The sequence below is a fragment of the Entamoeba invadens genome (assembly GCF_000330505.1).
Source record: "Entamoeba invadens IP1 unplaced genomic scaffold scaff_1105074726705, whole genome shotgun sequence".
In the NCBI taxonomy this organism is placed as follows: domain Eukaryota; phylum Evosea; order Mastigamoebida; family Endamoebidae; genus Entamoeba; species Entamoeba invadens.
The window spans coordinates 127,138-148,889 of NW_004440440.1; the positions used below are offsets into that span (position 1 = coordinate 127,138).

Here is a 21,752-nt window from a genome sequence, read left to right on the forward strand (position 1 = left end):
AATCATTCAAAAAACTACCGAACTTTCATTATTTATATCTAACTCTTTAAATGCCAGATTGTGGATATAATAAACCAGAAAAATATACAATTCAAACATTCATTCAATGGAAACAGTATTAAAACGTATCCGAACCAACCCATTCCGTGTTTCTGACAAATCCCTTTATCAAAAACGCGACTTCAGCAAACCCACCCAGCCAACTCACAACAAACACAACACCCAAAAGTCGAAGGTGTATGTCAAGAAAGTGACTGACGAAAAAAAACTCGCCGAACAACGAAAAATAAAAAAGAGCGACTCAGCCACTGTAAAACAATTATCACAGCGCAGAGCACGTATTAATAAATGTATTAATGTTATTAACGCCGAGGTCATTGGCTTGGAACAATCAAAAGGACTTCCAGCAGAGAAACTTGCTCAAGTCATTGAATCTGATCTTCCTCAGTACAACCTCGGTACTTTTTTCTCTTCATTCCCAGAACCACTTGCTAATATCTCAAGGAAATTACGACACGTCAAAATTGCTGAAGACCTTGATGAGCGTCTCAAGACAGAAAAGTCCAAAACTGTTCTTTCAGCCGCCAAAAAGACGCAAAAAGTGTTTTACGAATTAGTCGACGCCGCAGCCAAAATTGGCATCTCAAGAGAACCAATTTTGATTGCACTGTTCTACAATTATGGACTCTCTTTACTTAATAACATGACACGAAGAGCTGCAAAGTTCATGAATGACTACAAAAAGGAAGGCGACGAATTCCTCAGAAACATTCAAAAGAAATACGAAGCGGAGAAGCCTGAGAGAGACTTGAAAATCAGAATTAAAAAGTACAATCAAGTGGATGGAAATGTCAAAACAGTTAAGTCTATCATTACTTCGTTGGAAGAGACAATAACTCTATTGAAAGATCCCAAAAGCAAAATCAGCACGATATCTCCAGAAGGCAATGAGGAGTTTGTGTACGACGAAGAGTCAATAGAGTCAATCAATAACATCATTAAATTGAAGATGAAACAAATAGAAAGGCTCCAAAAGCAGAATGATGAATTTGTTGAGCATGACGATGAACTGAAACGTTTAACGAAGTACAACACACTCCACTTCGTACTTGTGTTGGATCACAAGAATCCACATGTCATTGATTTGGATATGAAAGCTTCTTATTTTGACCGAGTGAAAAAGTCTGAAGAGAAAATCAAACAATTTGCTGCTGAGAAGCAGTTCGTGAAAGACGTCTGTATTCCCGAAGACATAGTTGGAAGGTATTTGCCTAAATTGAATGGGAAAGTGAGAGATCGAGTTGACGATGAGTTCATCCCCAAAGTCGAAGATGTAAATACGAAAGAAAACTATACTGGAAATAAAGTGGTGAGTCAAAAAGCATTGGACAAAGCAAAGAAGAACGCATTTGAGATCAGTTTTACAGACTCGTTTGAGTGTAACCTTTTCAATAGGAATTTTAGAGTGTTTGGGAATGGGTTGTTATACAAAGTTACAATGGAAAATGCGAATTACCCACGAAGAGTCGAAAAGAATTATGGTGCTATTGTGATGAATCACGCCAAACAGATTTATGCTCAAGCGCATCCTCAGAATAATTCATATTGTTACCATCGTATATCTTCAGAGAGTTTTGTTGTTGCAGTGAACAATATCACTCATAAGATGTTTAAAACCACCAAACAAAACTTGATTGATCTTGCAAGGGCGTTGTTTGAACAAATTAACAACACAAATATTAAGACCAAAACAATTTATATTTCTGAGTACACAATAGTAAAAAAAGTGTTTGAAGATTATTCATATCCAGAGATCTTGGAGAGAATCGGAAATAACACAATCGAACCCATTTTAAGAGAAGAAAGAGAAATTCTTTACAGAATAGAAATGAAAGAAATGATAGAACGAGCAACTAAGAAAATTACTGTCAATGAAGCAATAAAGGAACAAAACGACTATGAGTTTGATGATGAAGATTATTCCTTTTCAGAAGACTAAATGGTAAGCCATTAATTATGATGTTTTTATGTTGTGAAATAATTGTGTTTAATATTAAGATTTGTATTCGATACAATTGTACTTCGTTGAAACTCATGTTGTTGATATATTTTTTAACAACAATACTAAAAATAAATCAATAATATATACAATAATAATTGGTTCAAAAAAATGTGTTTTCTGAATAAGTACAATATCTTTCAAAAGTACGTCACTCAGCATTTTAAACATGTTCAAATATTGCTCAATTGAAAACAAATCATCAATTTATGAAATCAAAAGTAAATCAATTTTTAATTTAAAAAGGTATTTTTTATTAGTTTTTATATAGTTAACTGTGAATTTAAATATAATGTAAATTTTTATAATAATTTTGAGATTAAAAATTCAATATAACATATTTATAATTTTACAAACCATACGAAAAACATACCAAAAGCAATTATACTTCCTTTTTTATTACATGTTAGTGGAGTAACATAACTCTGTTTATTGAAGTTTTCACTTTTAAAAACTTCAATGGTTGAAGTTTTATGTTTCTTCAAAAAGTTTCATTTTTTAATTCATTAATTATATAACATTTCAGGAAACTATACCAAATAGAATCTCACATAACAAGTAACAATTCAAAAATCAAGACCATAATATTTAAAGCCATTATTTAATAATAATTTCAGAGAGATGAACAAAACGATGCAAGCATTAACTAAAGCAATGTCTGTGCTGACCGAAACTACCAATGGCCACGGTGGTGCAGTTGTCAGACGCAACGGGAATATCATGAGTCAAAGTGGAATCAATTTGACTGACAACGAAGCTGTCCTGATCGCAGACAAAATGTTCAACAACGATTTCGAGTATTTCCAGATGAATGGCGTGACCATTGGGAATCACAAATATGCAGTTACCAATTCCGACAAAGAGGAAGGTGTAGTTACAGCAATGAAAGGCAACAGTGGAATTAATATAGTCAAAGGAAAGAACACCATAGTTATTGGTTACTATAACAATACTGCAAAGCCTGTCACTGCTGGTCAAAATCACATTGCAACTTACTCGCTGAAGACTATTATCAACAATGGAGAGCTTCCAAAAGAAATTCCGTTTTCTGTACCATCTGTTTTTAGAAAGGAGTTTTCTGCACTGAAGAGAAAGGGAGAAATCAGTTGGGATGACTTGGTGAAGTTACTTGTTGGACCAACGAAGGGACATGGTGGGGCAATTTTACGAAGTGACGGACAATTACTTGGACAAGATGGAATAAAAATGACTGAAGAAGAAGCGAAAGCACTTGCAGAGGTGTTTAAAGAGAACAATTATACCCTTCTGAGAGAAAACGGAATCAAAGTCAATGGCAAGAAATTCCCAGTGACCAATTCAGATGACAACGAAGGCGTTTTTACTGCTATGAAGAAGAATGAAGGGATCAATGTTGTTAAAGGAAACAATATCATTGTTGTTGGGTACTTCACCATGAAAACGTCAAGAGTGTTACCTACTGATAATCACCTCACAACATACAAACTTGCCAAAGAACTTGAGAAATACACTATTGAGGAAGAGAAAAAGTTAACTGTGGTCTCAAATAACGTTGTGGAGAAATTTGAGAAAGAAGAAGTTAAAGAAGTCAAGCAATTTGATTACAAAGGCGGGTTTGAAGCAATCAAGTCGGAAGGAAAAGGTCATGGAGTAGCCGTGTTGACTCATTCTGGAGCAATTGTTGATCAAGAAGGCCTCAATCTCAATCAAGAAGAAGCAACTCTTATCAGCCAGAAAGTAATTGGAGGTGAGGTGGACTATTTCCAGATGAACGGAGTGACCATTGGGAATCACAAATATGCAGTGACCAATTCCGACAAAGAGGAAGGTGTAGTTACAGCAATGAAAGGCAACAGTGGAATTAATATAGTCAAAGGAAAGAATACTATAGTCATTGGTTACTATAACAATACTTCAAAGCCGGTCACTGCTGGCCAAAATCACATTGCAACTTACTCGCTGAAGACCTTAATTAATGATGGAAATCTTCCACAAGATAACAAAGTTGTGATGCCGTCAATATTCCACAAAGAGTTACAGAAAATTGAGAATGGCAAATTGAGTTGGGCTGACATGTCAAAGTTGCTTACTCTGCCGTCATGTGGGGATGGTGGAATTATTTTGAAGTCTGATGGTGCGATTTTGAGTCAAGAAGGAATTCACATTTCAGTTGAAGAAGCGAAGACCATAGCAGACACTTTTAATGAGCAAAAGGTTTCTTCAATGTGTTCCAATGGTGTGATGGTTGATGGTAAAAAGTTCTCAGTGACCAATTCCGATTCCATAGATGGGATGGTAACTGCAGTGAGAGATAACGAGGGTATCAATATCATCAGAGGACAGAACGTTGTTGTCATTGGGTATTACAAGAAAGCAGACCCAATTTTACCTGCCAAGAACCTTAAGGCAGCATTCTCTGCGTTGTCCTTGGTTGACGACATAGAGGATGATGACGCCCAAGTGGCGTGATAAGGGCTATTTTTAATAACTCTTTTTGGTGAAATTTTGGTTGTTTGTCTGTACATACACTATTAACATTTTTACTATAATGTTTTACTTTAACTATATTTTATAGCATAATAATTAAACTATTTAATAATAATAGAATTAATTAAAAACAGAATTATGACGTTTTCAAATATGGTTTGGAATAGGAACTTTAAGAAACTATAACTAGAATCTATTGAAACATATGAGTAACGTACAGCCCCTTACTAATGAAATAAATCAAACAACAGAGAAGCGAGAAACTAAAACGAAGAAAGAGCGTGTGTTCGACTTTTCTGCATTCAAAACACGACATATTGCAGTTCATTTGAGTTACGTTGGGATAGGGTATTGCGGGTTTGCGTCGTCCACTCTCAACGAAGCAAACCTCACGAATTATCAAAAATTGCAGAATGACAACACTATAGAGTATTACCTCTTCCAATCACTATTTAAGACGAAGTTGATTAACAGTAAAGAAGATTGTAAGTACAGTCGATGCGGAAGAACAGACAAAGATGTTTCAGGGTTTGGGCAAGTCATAGATCTTTGGGTGAGGAGTTCACTTAAAACGGACATCATTGATTACACTCAACATGATGGGGATTATGATTATTGTAGAATGATCAATAGGTTTGTTGAACTATAATAATAATAATAATAATACCTATTAATAATTATAACTATTAATAATAATAATAACTAATAGCACGTTACCAGTCGATATTAGGTGCCTTGGGTGGTGTGGAGTACCAGACGATTTCAACTCGCGATTTAGTTGTCTATCGAGAACATACCATTATTACTTCGATCCAAGTGGATATGATGTGGAAGCTATGAAACAAGCAGCACAATACTTTGTGGGCGAACACGACTTCACAAATTTCTGTAAAAAGGATCCGGCTGTGGATCATTGCAACAGAAAGGTGCTGAGCTTTGAAATCGAACCAGTAACTCATTTAAGTCGATTTGTTGTGAAAGGAACTGCTTTCTTGTGGCACCAAGTGAGATATATGGTGGGCGCACTTTTCTTAGTCGGGAGTGGGACGGACCCAAAGACGATCAAAGATTTGTTGGATGTTAATAACTTCACAAAACCAGACTTCTTTAAGTACGCCCCAGCTTACCCGTTGGTCTTGTTTAAGTGTGAGTATAAAGAGGTGGATTTTGTGTGCGATTCATCGAATGTGAAATTACTGGGTGATTTGGTCGATTCTTACAAAGAACTTGAGATTAAATGTTTGATGAGAAAACAACTTGTTGAAATGGCTTTGACCCAAAAGATGGGAGAAGGAAAAGTAGTGAAAGACCAGATGGAATTAATGAAGAAAAAAAAGAGTGAACTCAAACCAAAGAAGATAACAAAAAATGATTGAGTGATTGGTTTTGTTATTAATTATTGTTATTGTTTAATAATATTATTAATTATGGATATAATAAACTGTTACATATTTTTTAGAATTGTTATTATAATACCATATTATATTATTGTTTGTAAGCTTAAATCTGGCATAATGGAAAACCCCATTTTTGTTCCAAAAAGCAAAACACAATTTACAAAAAGTTTGGTAATAAAAAGTTTTAATTGTCATTTCGAAAAATAATCAATTATCACAATAGGAATCAATAATTGCAGATAATACAGGATCGGTTATCTCAACATCGCGTGTAAATTTATCGTCGTTTTTTTAGTGGCATTTCAAGAGTACAACAAAAAGCAACTTTCAACGTGTGAACGTGATAATTGGTACAGTTTTGTTCTGAAACAACAGAAAATGCATTTTGTATCAATTCTATGAATACCACACTATCAATTTTATCAACAAGTGGATTTGTGGTTTCTGCATTAATGTGTACACGTTCTCTTTCATGTTGAGTTTCCAAGTTTCTCAGTTCAATTTCCAAATTCCTTGCATCATAAACATCTCCGATTGCTGCAGCACGGTGTTTGTTAATTGTCTGCTCAATCAACTCTTGATACCTTTTCTCTAACAGGTTATTCTTTACTATTGTCAATCGCTCCGCAAACAACAATCTGTTAGAATATAACCTAGAAACGTATGCTTTCACTTGTGAAAACGATCTTTCGATGGCATTGCACTGTGGAGAATATGGTATCGTTTTTAGAACGAAGATCTTCTTCTTCCAAAACAGTTGATTTACGCCTCTAACGTGAATTTTTGCGTTATCCATCACCACTACTATTGTTTCACGATGACTAAAAGTATCTTCAATCCAAGGAATCAGTTTATGTTCACACCAAACGAGAAATTCTGAATTGTGATAAGAACCAAATTTGGTTTCAACTCGCATACCAACACCTGGTATCAAAGCAGCAAGTGAACTGTAATTTGGCTGTTTTGTTTTTTCTGTCACCACTTTAACTGATTTTCCGATTTTTGAATAACCATAATTCCTTAACTGACCAATGTAAAATCCAGACTCGTCAACACATACAAAATTACATCTTTGTTTTTCAAGTTCGATAAACGTGCTTCCCCAAATTTGTCTCTTTTTTATATTAAGTGAACTGTTTCTTTCAATTGGTTCTTTGCCTATCCTTTTAAATGAATAACCCATTTTCTTTATGAGAATATCTACTGAAGTTTCTGATAATTTGGTTATGTTTGTATTGTTATTTGATTCGTTTTCAATTGCTTCAGCAATTTGTTTCAAAGTTAAAGTGGCTCCTTCATTTATCAACTTTTTAATTAAAAGTGTGGTTTCCAATGTCACAGATATTTTTTGTCCTTCTTTTCTTCCTTTTTTAGATCCGATAACATCTATTCCGTTGTCAAATCGTTCCAAGATTCTTCTTGCTGTTCTTTCTTTAATTTCAAATAGTTTCATTGCGGTTTCAAATGTACAGATTTTTTGTGTTATACTTTTAACAAATAAAAGATATCTTTCTTCTTTTTTTCCTTCTTTAACTTTCTTGTTGACATCTTTTTCCGTGTAACTCTTTATTGGTGCTGTGGATGACATGACAATATCAATTTGTTCTTCAGTATCGTTGTTTGAGTTGACAGGTCTCGCAGTTGTCAATTTTTCCTTTAAATTTTGAAAGAGATTTCTTATTATTTGATTTGCATTAAAGAAAACAGTTCCCACTCCAAGGGTGTTCAACTGGTTCTATTAAGTAACCTCAAATTCATGCGTATTCTGTTGTCTTGATAGTTTTGCATTTCTTCGTCTGTGTTTTCTTCTTCTATTTCTTCGACTTCTTCTTCTTGAAATCTTCTAGCCATTGTTTTTTTAGATGTTTTTTTAAAGCAAAAAAGTATTTTTTGTAAAAGATTGTAAAATAAAAGAAAAAAGAAAAAACGAATGCGGGTTTCCTAAATTCATTTATGCCAGATTTAAGCGTACAAACAATATCGTTTATTACTGCTTTATTATTTTATTTTTTAATAATTAAAAAAATAAAAAAATAAAAATGCAAGAGGTGGGGTTCGAACCCACGCCTTCGAAAAGACTCGTACCTGAAACGAGCGCCTTGGACCACTCGGCCACTCTTGCCATCTTATTATCCTTTACTTAATATGCTATCTATATAAATATACTATATTTATATGAAACAAAAATTATAATGATTATTAAAAAGAAAAACGACAACGGCAGGATTTGAACCTACGCCTCAAATGAGAAATGATTTCGAGTCATACGCCTTGGACCACTCGGCCACGTTGTCTTCTCTCTTTTAAATTAATAGATACTTATTTATTAAACAACTAGACCACTTTTTATGAGTTGTTTAATAGTTTAATTTAATAATAATAAGTATCTTTGCACTGAAACAACACGAACTCATAACTGTATTACATATAATCGTCGTACTCGTCGTAATCATCTCCATAATTGTCTAAATCATCAAATTGTTCATCAACGTCCTCATCAAGAGCAAATGGTGGAAGCACACCCGTGAAATAGTCGTATGAGTATGGAATGACCTTTTCGATCAGTAAGAGTTGTGTATCTAACTCCTCGAGTTGTGAGAAGAACCCGTCTTTAGTTTTATTGGTCCACTTGTGGTTTGTTTTGACTTCGACTTGATCTATCTGGTTAGTGCAGTCGACAACAAACGATGTGATATAATGCAACTCTTTTACAAACGCATTTTGTTTGAATCCAAAAGCAATTTCATATTTAACAGACACTGAGTCATTGTTTTCCAAATTGACTACACCGATATCAAAAGTTGGAACTGTTATTGAAATGATTTTGTCTGCAATTATTTCGTCGAGTTGAGTCTTTTTCCCAACATCAATTAAACCAGAGTTCTTTAACACTTTTGCATAAAACCCGTTTTGTTCGACTTTGCCCAACTATTTTCTTAATACTTTTTGTTGAAAATAAGACGTGAAAGAACACAAACACTTGTTTTTTGAGTCAACGTTTTTAGACAGCGATAGAATGAAAACACTTGTTGAAGACCCACTTCATAGTCAACGTCTGTTTGGATTTTTTCAAGTTCTTTTATCGGAGCCTTTGATATCCCAAAACGCGTGCAATATTCATTTAAGCTCGTGATCGTGTTTAAATCAACTCTCTTCATACACACTTTGTCTCTTTATGAAGTTCTCCATATTTATTAGTATTTATTTATTAGTTTAAAAAACTATAATATATGAATATATTATATACTTTAAATAATCAAACTATTAATTATTTGTTATTTAATTATTACAAAAAAAATTAGATCTTAAACATTTTTAATATTTTTACACATCAAATTTTGTTATTTGTTTAACATTTTCAAAAAAATAAACGATTATTTATAGTTAACAAATAATATTATATTAATTATACAATATTATAATATATAATGTAAGAATACTATTCCCTCAAGTATTTTAATAAACAATATTACTATAAATTACTATAAACTAATAATATATAAACTCATGTCGATGAACAAAGAAGAGGGATTTGAAGGGAGTTTAGATCAGTTTTTAAGTTCAAAACACCACGACACTGTTGCTCTCATATACGAAGAAGGCGTCGTTTCAAACAAAACATTTGACTACACAAAGAAGGCAACAAAAGAAGTCACCCTCCGGATTTTAGGACACCAAAAATTTGAAGTAATTTTTCCGTCCAAAGTCGAGTCGTTAAATTTTGAGATGTGGGCAGAAAATGTAGAAAGTCCCGTGTTTCCGTCTGTCAACTTTGCGATATACAATTTGAAGGAATTAACATTGAGTGGTGTTAAAATGAAGGTGCCATTGAATTTACAACTTCCAGAGTGTATCAAAGAAATCACGTTTCTCAATACAACAAATGTAACACTTGCAGCTTCTTCTCTATGCTTGGACCACGTTGAAATATCCGAGTCTCATAACTGTAAGATAACTTCTGAAAATTCGTTGTTGACTATGGACGACATCTCTATGAAAATATTATCAGTTCAATCCGTCACGATTTTTGATGTTACGTGCAAAACATTTGAATTCTCAACTGTTTTTGAGGTTTCCATTTCTTCCTCTTTTTTTGAGCAAATTATAGAAAGTAGTTCATTTGAAAAATTGTCTCTTTCATTTTTACAACCAGAGTTGTCTTCCGAAGAGCGTGAGGATATCCAAAATAGCAAAATCCACATCGACTTATCAAATCACTCAGTAAAGGCACTTTCCCTTTCAAATTACTCTAATTTGACATTGGACTTGCCAAATGACATGGAATCGTTGGATGTATCATATTGCAGTGATTTACAACTTACGAGCAAAGCATTTGACCAACAAGTTGAAGTTGAGACAGAAGGGTGTGAAGAGTGTTATATACTAGACACATTACTACCAAACAACGACTCATTCTCATTCAATACTATTCACTGATGTCATTTATTTTTATGTCACTTCCCGTTCATAACACAAACTTTTATACCAACTTATAACAATAAAACAAAAAACAAATGAATTAAACAATAAGAAACTTCCTTCTAAGTCTCCAATTGAATATTGAATAATAATAATAATAAAGAAACTATTTTGAAAGCATCTGAAAGTTGGTGTCTTTGTGTAACTGTCCTATTCCTTCAAAGTTTTCCTTCATTATAAGCTGATACGACTTAATGAAAAACTCGACAACTTCAAACACAACAGACGAGATTGCACATGTCCTGTCCCACGCAACACTGGTCCCAATTGCTTTTGCAAGTGTTTTTGGACTGAAGTGCTGTGGATCGAACTTCGATAAGTAATTTAATAACTCGAAAACAACATCAATAACACCCCGTTGCTCTTCTGTAACAGTTTTCACAACCCTCCGCATTTTGTCGACTTTCATGTTGTCTGGATTCAAAAACTCCAAAAGTGGGTGAAAGACAGGAAGGGGGAGTCGACGGAGAAACTCTTTGATTACACAAAACGCGACTTGAGGAGACAACTCTGTTGTTTCTCCGTGTTCGATTGAAGACATTGTGAATGAAAGTGTTTGCGAAGCGACGTCTGTGAAAAGAGTGGTTGAGTCTCTTTTTATCGCAACTACACACAACATAAGAAATGGAGGGACAATTTTCCCCGACAATTTATGTAAGTCGCGGAGGTCGACCCCGAAGAGTGAAAAGTTTTTAGCGGACGAAGTGTATGTGTTCAGTACTTTCTTCCACCTCTCGCGGTCTTGTTTTGAGTCGAAACATAATACAAGTTTTCTCTTCCGCGTGTCTATAGTCTCCACAACGCATAGAGTCTTCCCACGGACTTTAGAGTATTCCTCCAAGTTATCCTCGACTTTAGTATATAAAAGTTGTATAGTAGCAATCTCGTGGGGCTTTGAATTGAAGCGGGTTAGTATTGACTTTTTTGGTATAGTCAATACAATTAATTTGTTCTTCTCTAAATTAATAAGTTGGGAGTCGTCAATCCTCGGCTCGAATACACATAACTGTGTTGGTGTTGTTTGCAATGTCGAGTTAAAAGTTACTTCAAACGAAAGAAGAGTCACTTTAGTAAACAGCTCTTCTTCATTCTGTGACATGATTCTACTTTTTCATAGTTTTGTAATTTATTGTATTAATAGTTTTGGATGGTAAAAATTAAACTGATGTTTATATTGGTCATTATTTTGATGTGTGTTTATTTAAAAACAAAATCTTCCTCCAATAAACCATTTCTAAAAATTATTATTATTATTTAACTATTATAATCTATTTTTTTAAAGAAATCAAAAAATATAATTTTTTGAATAGTAAATAATTCGAATAAGAATGAAATATATTATTACATTATTAATTCAAAATAATAAAATTAAAGTAAAATAATAATATTACACTTTTATTTTTTTTTAACAAACCAAAAAATCAGAATAAAATTTAACACATATAATTTAACTGAACAATCAGGAAAAAAATGGCTTTTGAAAAAAAATCCCGATATTTTACATAAAAATACTATAAAACTACTTGTACAACTATTTTCTGGTGGTCTTAACATCTATATTTTATAACATACTAAAAAAATAATAATTATAATAATATAATATAAAAATTAAATAATATTTGAACATTTAATTTATAATCGAGTTAGAGTTATGTATTAAAAAAATGCAAATGAAAAGAACGGAAAAAACAATTTTAAATAACGATGTCGCTTTCTTCATCACAAGAAGACATCAATCATCATAGTGACGAATCGAAATTGACTAATGCGTCTAATATAATACCTTCAGATTTAAAACACAAAGTAATGAATGATATATCAACTATTACAGATACCAACGAAATAGTTACATTGAACACTATTTACTCGATATTAGATGATCTCAAAATTAATTATCACTCGAAGGTCAAACATATTTCAGAAGAATTAAAAATTAACCAACGAACGGTCTTGGCTACCCTTCGTCTTACTACCTTCAAAAACTGTTTGTCTTTTCACCAAAAGGTAAGAGCCACTTTAAATGGAACAAATCCTAAAAACGTCTTCTTTGTTGAAGAACTTGGTACGCAGTTTTATCACAAGAAACTTGTTGGGACGTTGACGGTGTTCAATGAGAATGTGAAAGTCTGTGGAAGGAGGAGTTGCCTTTCGAATATTTTTATCAGCTGCAATGGTATAGGTGACAGTGTGCTTCCTTTGTTTGCCATTTCAAACATAAGAAAACCCAAGAAGGATATGAAGGACAAGGCGTTATTTATAGAGAGCCATACTGGGGTGATTACCAAAGAACAATTGAAGATGTGGTTAGAGGATGTGTTGCTCCAATTTATCAAATCCCAAAACAAAAACACTAAAAACACAGAGAAGTGTTATGTGATAATGAATGGGGCATACAAAGAGATAGCAGAAATGGTGAAAAAGGTGTTTGAAAAGGAAAACATTGAATTTTTGTTTGAACAAGACGAAGGGTTTGATGTGTTCAACCCATTGAATAAATTTTCTGCGTTACTGAAGAACAAGTACCCCCTCGGCAATAGAAAGTTGAAAACAAATTTTGTGGAAATACTGAAGAGGGTCGACGAGTCAAAGTCCGATTTACTCAAGTGGTCTGAAGAGTACTTAGGCGATGCGAAGTGGAATGAAGAGGAGTATTTTAAAGGAGTGAAAGAACTTTTGAGTAAGAGAGAAGTCAAACCAAGAGAAAAGAAAAGAGAATTTAGTGAGAATGAAGAAAAGGAGAGCAAAGTGGAGAGTGAGAAGCTAAAGATGGAAGAGACTAAAATAGATGGAGATGAAAGTGAAGAAGATGTGAAAGAACCACAGAAAATTAAGACTGAAAATGTCTTATCGACTGTCACAAAAACAACGAATTTGTGTGAAGAAGTGTTACACTGTGATAACGTGAATTCTGTGACACAAAATATTACAGAGATGACGCAGAACAAAGTCGCATTTACACGAAATACTTTGGATTTTTACATTGAAAGGTGTGGAGTAAACCGAATCGAATTAGAAGAGCAAATCATTGTGTTTTTAAATACTGAAAAGTTTGTGACAACGAATGTGGGAAGTGGTAGTAAAGTGTTTGACAAAGCATATAAAGACTCTGTAAAGGACCAACAGACAAGTCAAGAGTGGATGACGTTCACACAACACCTTCCAGTATGTACAAAGAATGTGACACTTTGTATCGACTTTGTTGGGAGCCAAAGTCTTAAAGAAGTTGTTGCATTGAATGGAACACAAAGTAAAGAATTAATGTCTATTGAGAAAGAAACACTTGAAGATTGGATGATCGTGTGTGTTGACCAGAGTGGGTGTTATAGAAGAGTCTTATGTTTCTGTGACAGTAACACCAGAGACCAACTCAAACTGAAATTCCTCAATGTCGACTTTGGTGAACATTGCGAGTGGAAAATGACACTGAGGGATGTCCAAAAGTGGGTGAAAGGAACGTTAAAACATGTAATAGATGACATCAATAACACGACACGTGGAAGTGTGACAATTGTATGTCACCCCTTTGTTGAGAAATGTTTAGGTATTGAGGAGAGTGAGAAACTACAAATAGCATGTATTGGTAATCCATTGTTTGACATTATATCTCCACTCACGGACATTTTTGTTAACGCATTAAAAGAAATCGGAAACACACAAAATTGCGGGCGTGAGGTGTCTACTTTTTGTTTCTTAACTGAAGTGTTTGGCACATCGAATGAAGACGTGCAACGGATGTTCTCATATCTTCACAATGAACAAACTGTAACATCAAAAATTGTGAAGTCACTCTCGTCGTACACATTTGCACAGAGAAGTAATGAAGTCACTTCATTCAATTTTGAGGGGATGAGTGTCATTGAAAAAGAAATACTTGGTAGTATAATCTCATCAATACAATTCCAAGAATTGGGGTCGGAAAAGATGCAAGTGAGTTACCTTTGTTCTGAAGTACCTACACTTCTTAAAAGCGTTTGGAGGGCAAATTGGTTCAAAAGAGATTTGCTCTATTGGGACGGTGAAAACTAGGTATTTGCATATTACTTTTTCATATATTTGTCTCCAAATTTTTAAAAATGTACGGCGATGCAAAATTAAAATTTTTTATATTATTTTTATGTGTCAAGTGGACTCAATTATAAGCAGGCGTTTCCAAAATAATTATTGCCGAAAATGTGGTATTATAACGTACGAATTTATAAGAGAAAATGAACATTTTGGTTATAAAATGGTAACGTGGGTAATTAGGATTGTGATTTTGAAAACCTTTGATTATTAGTTTGATTCTTAATGAAACAAATTATTATAAAACAATTAAATTACTATAATTTTATTACTATAATATACCAATTAATTTATTAATAATTTATAACAAAATTTAATTCAATTTGACTTTAATTAACTGTGTTGGGAATATAAAATATGTTGTAAAATTAACAAATTAAACTTATCGGTTTTTGAAATAAATTGTTATATCATTTTTAATACTATATTATACAATATTATATTATTAGATATGTTAAAACATTTTAATTATTATCCGATATAAAAACAAAGAGGAATATAAAAAAACTAACCTTTTTTTTAACAAAATTGTTTTTTAAACTCTGAAAAACAATTATTCAATATATTAAAATTAATTATTAATTATTAATTATTAATAATTATTATATTAGTATTAATATTTGGTAATAATAATTGTTATTTATATTATCAAAATAGTGTGTGTAAATATAAAAGAATCAGTGACATGAAACTTCACCCTAAAACATATACATATCTATTCCACACAATCGGGAATTTTGCATATGAATTATTTTGGAATATATTTAAAACAATAATCTAACATTTTATTAATTAAAAATTCTATTTAATATAGTATATTGTTAGTCTTATAAATAGAATATTTTATAAATAAAACCGTCATATTTAGAAAATGATTTATGAAATCCCCTTTTGGTGATATTTTGTTATTTGGCTGTTGTACCGGGAAAAATTCCAAAAAACCCGATGAAATGACTTTCTCGGTTCTAAAAATGCCCATCCATTTATAACGAGTGAAGTTTCGAGTCGTTAATAATACGAATGATATTAAAAGAAGGAAATAGGCAACTCAGCCATTCATTTCATGGGCGCACAACACTCATTCCACGTTATCACACGAAGGTTGTCAATACACAAAAAACGCAACAGCAAAGTAGTGAGCCGGAGAGAACCACAGACGTGTCTCCAAAGTCTTCCGAAAGAGCAAACAGTAGACTACGCCCAAGACGAGTTCAACAGATATCAAACAAACAACACGATTTCAATGAATGGGATAGTCTCATTAATGAGTGACTTGCATATTGATGATATCAGCTCTTTACAAGCTCTTTGGGTTGCGTGGAAATTCAACGCGAAAAATAACATTATAACCCTCAACAACTTTAAAAAGTGTTTTGATGAATTTCATATGAAAAAAGTGACTGAACTAGTTAAGTATATCCCACAGAACCCACTTGATGATAGAGTCCAAGCAAAACGGCTCTTTATCTTTTCATTTGATTGTAATATAGAATACGGTCAGAAAAGAATAGGTAAAGATGATTGTATAGAAATTCTTGACCAATTCTTTGGAAGACAAAACGCACAACTCAACCGTTTTATTCGATTTTTAAAACAAGAATCGGTAAGACCACTCTCTCGTGACGAGTGGCAAAATTTGTTTGATTTAATAGAAACAGTTCAATTGGACTTTTTAAATTATTCGACGGGAGATGATTCGTGTTGGCCTTTAATCTTTGAGAGTTATTATAACTATTGTATGGATAATAAAAACTATTATTAATTTACTGCTGTGTTTTCCTTGTTGAATTCTTTTGGTTAAAATTTATTTAAAAAATATAAAATTTAAAGTCTTTCTATAATGTAACCATTTGTATTTTATAATTTATTTTTATTATATTATTGTATATATTATAATATAATATTTATTTATTATAATTATAGTTAATTGTTTTAGTATGTTTAAATTGGCAACATAAATACTTTATTTGAAAATTTGAAGGCTTTTCTTTTTATTCAATTAAAAACAATTATTAAAGTATTATATATAAATATAAATGCCTTTTTATCTAGTTAAATACCAATAATTTATTATAAGTTAATTATCCCATTATAATTATAGTTCTTATTTTAATCTGATTAATCATTTTCAGTTGTCAGAATGTTGCCCTCCCAAAACGGAAGAGTTAACAAAAACAATCACATAAATAGAATAACAGTACCAAACTTTATTATACTTTTTACCAGATTAGTTAATTCTTTCCATTCCAATAAAAAATCACCTTTTTGATCAAAAGGAAAAATGAACAACTTAACAAGTTGGTTTAATTTTAAAAAAAATTTGTATAAAACGAAACCTGAAAATTAGTTCTGTATGGCGAGCAACACTGACGAGTTCAAGGGCTTTGTCGAGTCAATTAAAAAGACAAATCCTAAACGGTTTGTTTTTAATATAGTTGGGTCAATAGTATTTCTTAATTTAATGATTGAATTTGTCGGAACAAAACATTACTTATGCACAGAAAAAGCGCTTACAAGACGTTGAATGACCTCACACCAAAACTCACATTCGAGCAACTTGTGGAATTGGTTCCGACGTTTCGCGACTACTTAGCAAGTAAAGATGACCCAACAACGTCATCACTCATATCGAACTTGCTGCCAGTCATTCGTAAATTATACGTCTCGGAAAACGAAGAATACCACACCCAAGCAATGTTACTTGTTGCTCCACTCACTGAGTTGTTGGTCAATGGTCAAAAATCGATTAAGAAGTCGACGGTGAAATGTTTGAAGCGTGTCATTCCAATGTTGAATGAAAACGACTTTAGAGGGTATGTCTACTCCGTTGCTAAAGCACTTCTTTTGGACGATTCGGACTGCCAAAACCAATCGTTTGGATTGGCTTTGGTCGATGCGATGTTACCACGACTTACGAACGATGAAAAGATTCAACTGCTCTTACCAAAGTTACCAGATTTATTAGTCTCAAAAGACCTCTCGTTGAGGAAAAGTACTATTAAAACGTACGCTTTACTCTCCACACAACTTCCAACAGACTATGTCGACGGTATGATAGTACCTGCAATAGTGTGTGGTGCTAATGACAAAGAGTTTGTTGTTCGAAAGAAAGCGTCGGAATGTATTGCAGATATTTGCGAAATCGCTGTTGAAAACAAGTCAAATTTGATCAGGCCATTTTTCTCGTTGGTCCAAGACGCTAACAAACCAAACGCAATTGTCTCGTTAAAGCAAATACCTCGCTTTTTACATATCGTCGGGTCCAAATTGGCAAATCAATACTCAAAAGAAATTCTGCCGATTTTGGTTGCTTTATCAGCAGATACAGTGAGACTTTTCCCAGACGCTCCGACCTCTGTGGGATTGTCGTTGAGCTCGATAATTTTGTTCTTCATGGAAAAGGAGACGGAAACGGTATTCACTATCGTGAAGAATTTGGCGTCGTCTACCGCCACTGGGGCTCGTTATAGTGTTGGGACGTGTTTTCAGTTATTCATGCCCTACGTCAAAGCGATGGACTCCAGAAACTTTTTCCTGGGTGTTTATGACAACTTGTTGAAAGACGAGAAGGTGGTGCAATTAGCTGCTATATCGTCATTGGCGGACGTGATTGGAATTGTCACGCCGGAGCTAAAACAGAGGTACATGAAATGTTTTATGAGCTTCATGGAAGACCCGTTCTGGAGAGTCAGACTCCAAATTGCATCGAGTTTTGGGAGAGTTGTGAAATGTGTTGGGGAGTCAGTGGATGTGCAAAACTACTTGTTTAAATTATTGAATGACCCGATGGCAGCGACTCGATCGAAGGCCGCAGAAGTCACTGCGCAAGTCTTCACGATATCATCGAAAGAGTTTCAAGACAAAATCAGAAGTAACTTCATTGTATTGTCAAAGAGAAATTACCATCGGAGAAAAGTCATTGTCGAGTTTGTCGCGTTTGTCTTTGGGCAAGCCGAGTCAATGGACGATGCTTTGGCCAAATTGGACAATTTCTATATGCCTTTCTTTTTGCAACGAGCCGATGATCCTGTTCCTAATGTGAGAATACACCTGTGCCACGCCATCCATCTCATTGCTTCAAAATATCGTTTGTTTTATATTTATTGAATTCTGTTAATCACACAAGTATATTCCAAGTATTATAAGTCGTCACATCGTTACTTATTGAAGTGGTGTCTCTCATTGGAAATAACAAGTAGCCCAGATAATGGAAAACGAAAAGATCAAAGAACGCTGTTTTCAGTTGCTTGCTGATGATGATGAAGACGTCGCGGGTGTTGCAAGTGGGTTGTTCGGGACTGTTGTAAAAGCATAAATATTTGTTTTAGTGTTGTCATATTCTTATTTTAATTTGAATATTAATATGTTTTTAATATATTTTAATATATAACCTTTCGTATATCTTTGATAGTTTAAATACTTAATATGAATTTGATATTTGGTTTGCTTTTTGTAACAACTCAAGACTCATATACAAAACTACTAATTAAACCATAATTAAACTATTCTTATCTAACATATTAACTAGATAAGTAAATGTCAGAAGCCCCAAAGACAAGTACCCCGATTGAAATTCCGATAATTGGGATTAAGAACTTCCGCTCGACGTGTTTTGCAAATAGTGTGTTTCAAATATTATGTAGTCAGCGAGCCCTAATTAAATACCTCAAAGTGGTTGAGCCGACAACGGAGACGCCATATACTTTTGCTTTGAAGAAAATGTTGAAGCCACTGTTGGAGTCGAAGACGCCTGGTATCATTAGAGAGTCGATTGATCCCCCAGAAGAAATGAGGAAGATCATTATAGACCTCCAAACAGAGAGTGGCCAGAGACAAATGGATGCGGGAGAATTCTATACGACCGTCATTAACGCGCTTCACGTCGAAAGTTTGAAGATCCAAAAACCGGAGGAGACTCAAGAAGAAGATGACGACGGGTGGGAAGAGGTTGGAGAAAAGTCGAAGAAAATTAGTTTGCGCACGGAGAAATCGGACGGGAAAAGTTGTGTGTCTGAAGTGTTCAGAGGGAAGACAAGAATGACAACAACGACTGTCGATGCCAAGAAAAAGGCAAACAAAGCTGTTTTCCAGGACTTTTATATCTTCTCCGTCCCTCTTCAGAAGGGAAAGGATTGTTGTAAAACCACAAATGAGTGTTATAATTTGGCGACATCAAGAAGGGTTGAAGGGAATATAGTCCAAACACTTTCCATAGAAGAATTTCCAAAGGTTTTAGTGCTTCAATTCAACAGATTCATTTACGACAGAGTGCAATTAAAAGTGGTTAAAATCACAGATCACGTTTCATTTGAAGAAACACTCAGTCTTAAAGTTGGGAAGAAGAGTGTCAATTATAAGCTCAGTGTGGTCGTCGAACACAGAGGAAATAATATAGGAAGAGGACATTATGTTGCGTATGTAAGAAGAGGCCCAAATTGGTTCTTTTGCAACGACGAACAGATCATTAAAACAGACTTTACAGAGGTCAGAAACGCAATGGCGTATCTTCTTGTCTACTCTAATTGAGATGCACTCTATTATATTTATAAAACATCACTATTAAACATTAATAATATAAGTATTATAAGAGTATAGTTTTAAAAATAGAACTATACGAATAGAATGAAATAAGTAAAATTACTATACTTTATAGTAAAGAACTAAGAGAACGAATTCACTAAATAATTACACGAATGTGACTGGCAACTCGTACTGCTGGTCCAAACCAAGGTAACAATCCGATAAGAGGAGGACCTTGAAGTTGAACGTCCCTGTGATCACAGGGCAGACGCACATCAATGTGACATTTGTGGCCTTCTTGATCCCAACCTTTTTCAATGCTGCCAAACTCCCATCTGGTCGTAAAACAATGACATACCACCCTTCTTGTTTCATCTTGGGGAAGCGTGGCAAAAACGCGTAATTTGATCCTTGATTCTGTCTGACTAAATTGATAGAAATGTCGAATATCTCATCACAAATTTCGACCTTTTCGGGGACGATCAATTTAACATCGACTCGGGGCAACTTCGCGATTTGTGTTCTAATTTGATCTGTTTGCTTCGAGTTAAGTCCTGCCGTCTTACACGCCTTTGTTAATGCACTTTGTTCCATTCCGAAGAATTGGGGCAAGTACCTCAAATTCTGTCTCTCAAATTTGACGACGTTCTTCTGCGAAACACCCGCAAGGGTTAACAAAGGAGACTCAAAGACCCATCGACCACTTCCTATCATTTGTAACACTTCTATAGCTCTCACTACAACATCGGTATACCCCTTCTCCGCTACTATGTCAATGAATGCTTGAACTATTCGAATAGCTTGATCTAAGACACTTTTAGTATCCAAGACGAAGTCGACTATTGGAAGTGTATTATCTCCAAAGTACGCGCTTAACAATAAGAAAACCTTTGTGTGCGGATCATCAAAAGAGCCTTTAACACTGCCATATCTAACACTTTTCGATAAGGTTCGACAGTGGTTGTCATCTTCATGTCGAACAGGGTGATTGTTATACTCCGCAGCGTCTGCGATGATTTGGATGATCTCTTGGTGACTCAAGTTCTTCCGCATTCTCACAGCAAACATCTTGATAGTCAAGTACGAGATATAATACATCGTTCCTACCTTCCCAATAGAAGTCGCTTGTAACTCCCCGTCTTCGTATGTGATACATTTCGCACTCACTAATTGTTCAATGGCAGTTAACACTTTACTCACTAAGAACTTCCCAATTTGGATCTTTCCGTCATATCCATAATAATTGGGGTTTTTCAACAGTCTTCTGAAGTAATACGTGTACGTCAAAAACTTCACGGCGTCCTTTAAACAAGTGACATTCCCAACAGCTATTTCCGCATTAAGTTGGTCTGCTATGACGTTCTCAAAGTAACTCTCCAACGGGAATGGCTCAAACAAGAACTTCTTTAAGAAGTCCTTCTTCGGCTCGTACGTCAGAATCACAGCAACTCCTTCATTATCAAATTGCGGTCGTCCGGCTCTCCCCATCATCTGTAAAATATCGGTCAATGGCATATCGACAAACTGATGCTTTTTCCCGTCGAAGTATTCAGTGCCTTTAATGATGACCAAATGAGCCGGTAAGTTGACTCCCCACGCCAACGTCGCGGTGGTGATCAAAATTTGTATTTTGTTTGACTTAAATAAGTCCTCGACCAAATCTCTGTCTTTTTCATTCAGCCCGGCGTGGTGCATTCCAATCCCGTAAGGTAATGACTCTCTTAACATTTGGTCGGTCACCTTCTTCTGCTAATTTCGAGGCTTCTTCC

The 21,752-nt window shown here is 34.3% G+C and overlaps 11 protein-coding genes across 11 annotated transcripts; 8 read left to right on the top strand and 3 right to left on the bottom strand.

Moving 5' to 3' along the window:
• Positions 1-106: 106 nt before the first annotated feature.
• On the top strand, positions 107-1,999 carry EIN_268010 (hypothetical protein; the record flags this gene model as incomplete). Its single annotated transcript, XM_004257788.1, has 1 exon — positions 107-1,999. The coding sequence occupies one exon, from the start codon at positions 107-109 to the stop codon at positions 1,997-1,999; it is 1,893 nt and encodes a 630-aa protein (XP_004257836.1).
• A 681-nt stretch (positions 2,000-2,680) lies between these two features.
• Positions 2,681-4,507, top strand: EIN_268020 (hypothetical protein; the record flags this gene model as incomplete). Its single annotated transcript, XM_004257789.1, has 1 exon — positions 2,681-4,507. The coding sequence occupies one exon, from the start codon at positions 2,681-2,683 to the stop codon at positions 4,505-4,507; it is 1,827 nt and encodes a 608-aa protein (XP_004257837.1).
• A 223-nt stretch (positions 4,508-4,730) lies between these two features.
• On the top strand, positions 4,731-5,901 carry EIN_268030 (tRNA pseudouridine synthase, putative; the record flags this gene model as incomplete). Its single annotated transcript, XM_004257790.1, has 2 exons — positions 4,731-5,158; positions 5,235-5,901. The coding sequence occupies 2 exons, from the start codon at positions 4,731-4,733 to the stop codon at positions 5,899-5,901; spliced, it is 1,095 nt and encodes a 364-aa protein (XP_004257838.1).
• Positions 5,902-8,343: 2,442 nt separating this feature from the next.
• Positions 8,344-9,080, bottom strand: EIN_268040 (hypothetical protein; the record flags this gene model as incomplete). The annotated part of the gene is made up of 2 exons (XM_004257791.1): positions 8,344-8,850; positions 8,901-9,080. 2 exons carry the CDS (start codon positions 9,078-9,080, stop codon positions 8,344-8,346), a joined length of 687 nt encoding a protein of 228 aa, XP_004257839.1.
• A 349-nt stretch (positions 9,081-9,429) lies between these two features.
• Positions 9,430-10,359, top strand: EIN_268050 (hypothetical protein; the record flags this gene model as incomplete). Its single annotated transcript, XM_004257792.1, has 1 exon — positions 9,430-10,359. One exon carries the CDS (start codon positions 9,430-9,432, stop codon positions 10,357-10,359), a length of 930 nt encoding a protein of 309 aa, XP_004257840.1.
• A 148-nt stretch (positions 10,360-10,507) lies between these two features.
• On the bottom strand, positions 10,508-11,500 carry EIN_268060 (hypothetical protein; the record flags this gene model as incomplete). Its single annotated transcript, XM_004257793.1, has 1 exon — positions 10,508-11,500. The coding sequence occupies one exon, from the start codon at positions 11,498-11,500 to the stop codon at positions 10,508-10,510; it is 993 nt and encodes a 330-aa protein (XP_004257841.1).
• A 605-nt stretch (positions 11,501-12,105) lies between these two features.
• On the top strand, positions 12,106-14,427 carry EIN_268070 (hypothetical protein; the record flags this gene model as incomplete). Its single annotated transcript, XM_004257794.1, has 1 exon — positions 12,106-14,427. One exon carries the CDS (start codon positions 12,106-12,108, stop codon positions 14,425-14,427), a length of 2,322 nt encoding a protein of 773 aa, XP_004257842.1.
• Positions 14,428-15,526: 1,099 nt separating this feature from the next.
• Positions 15,527-16,225, top strand: EIN_268080 (hypothetical protein; the record flags this gene model as incomplete). Its single annotated transcript, XM_004257795.1, has 1 exon — positions 15,527-16,225. The coding sequence occupies one exon, from the start codon at positions 15,527-15,529 to the stop codon at positions 16,223-16,225; it is 699 nt and encodes a 232-aa protein (XP_004257843.1).
• A 591-nt stretch (positions 16,226-16,816) lies between these two features.
• EIN_268090 (hypothetical protein) lies at positions 16,817-18,778 on the top strand (the record flags this gene model as incomplete). Its single annotated transcript, XM_004257796.1, has 3 exons — positions 16,817-16,881; positions 16,965-18,550; positions 18,663-18,778. 3 exons carry the CDS (start codon positions 16,817-16,819, stop codon positions 18,776-18,778), a joined length of 1,767 nt encoding a protein of 588 aa, XP_004257844.1.
• Positions 18,779-18,999: 221 nt separating this feature from the next.
• Positions 19,000-19,989, top strand: EIN_268100 (hypothetical protein; the record flags this gene model as incomplete). Its single annotated transcript, XM_004257797.1, has 1 exon — positions 19,000-19,989. The coding sequence occupies one exon, from the start codon at positions 19,000-19,002 to the stop codon at positions 19,987-19,989; it is 990 nt and encodes a 329-aa protein (XP_004257845.1).
• Positions 19,990-20,148: 159 nt separating this feature from the next.
• Positions 20,149-21,711, bottom strand: EIN_268110 (activating signal cointegrator 1 complex subunit 3, helc1, putative; the record flags this gene model as incomplete). Its single annotated transcript, XM_004257798.1, has 1 exon — positions 20,149-21,711. One exon carries the CDS (start codon positions 21,709-21,711, stop codon positions 20,149-20,151), a length of 1,563 nt encoding a protein of 520 aa, XP_004257846.1.
• Between the last annotated feature and the right edge of the window lie 41 nt (positions 21,712-21,752).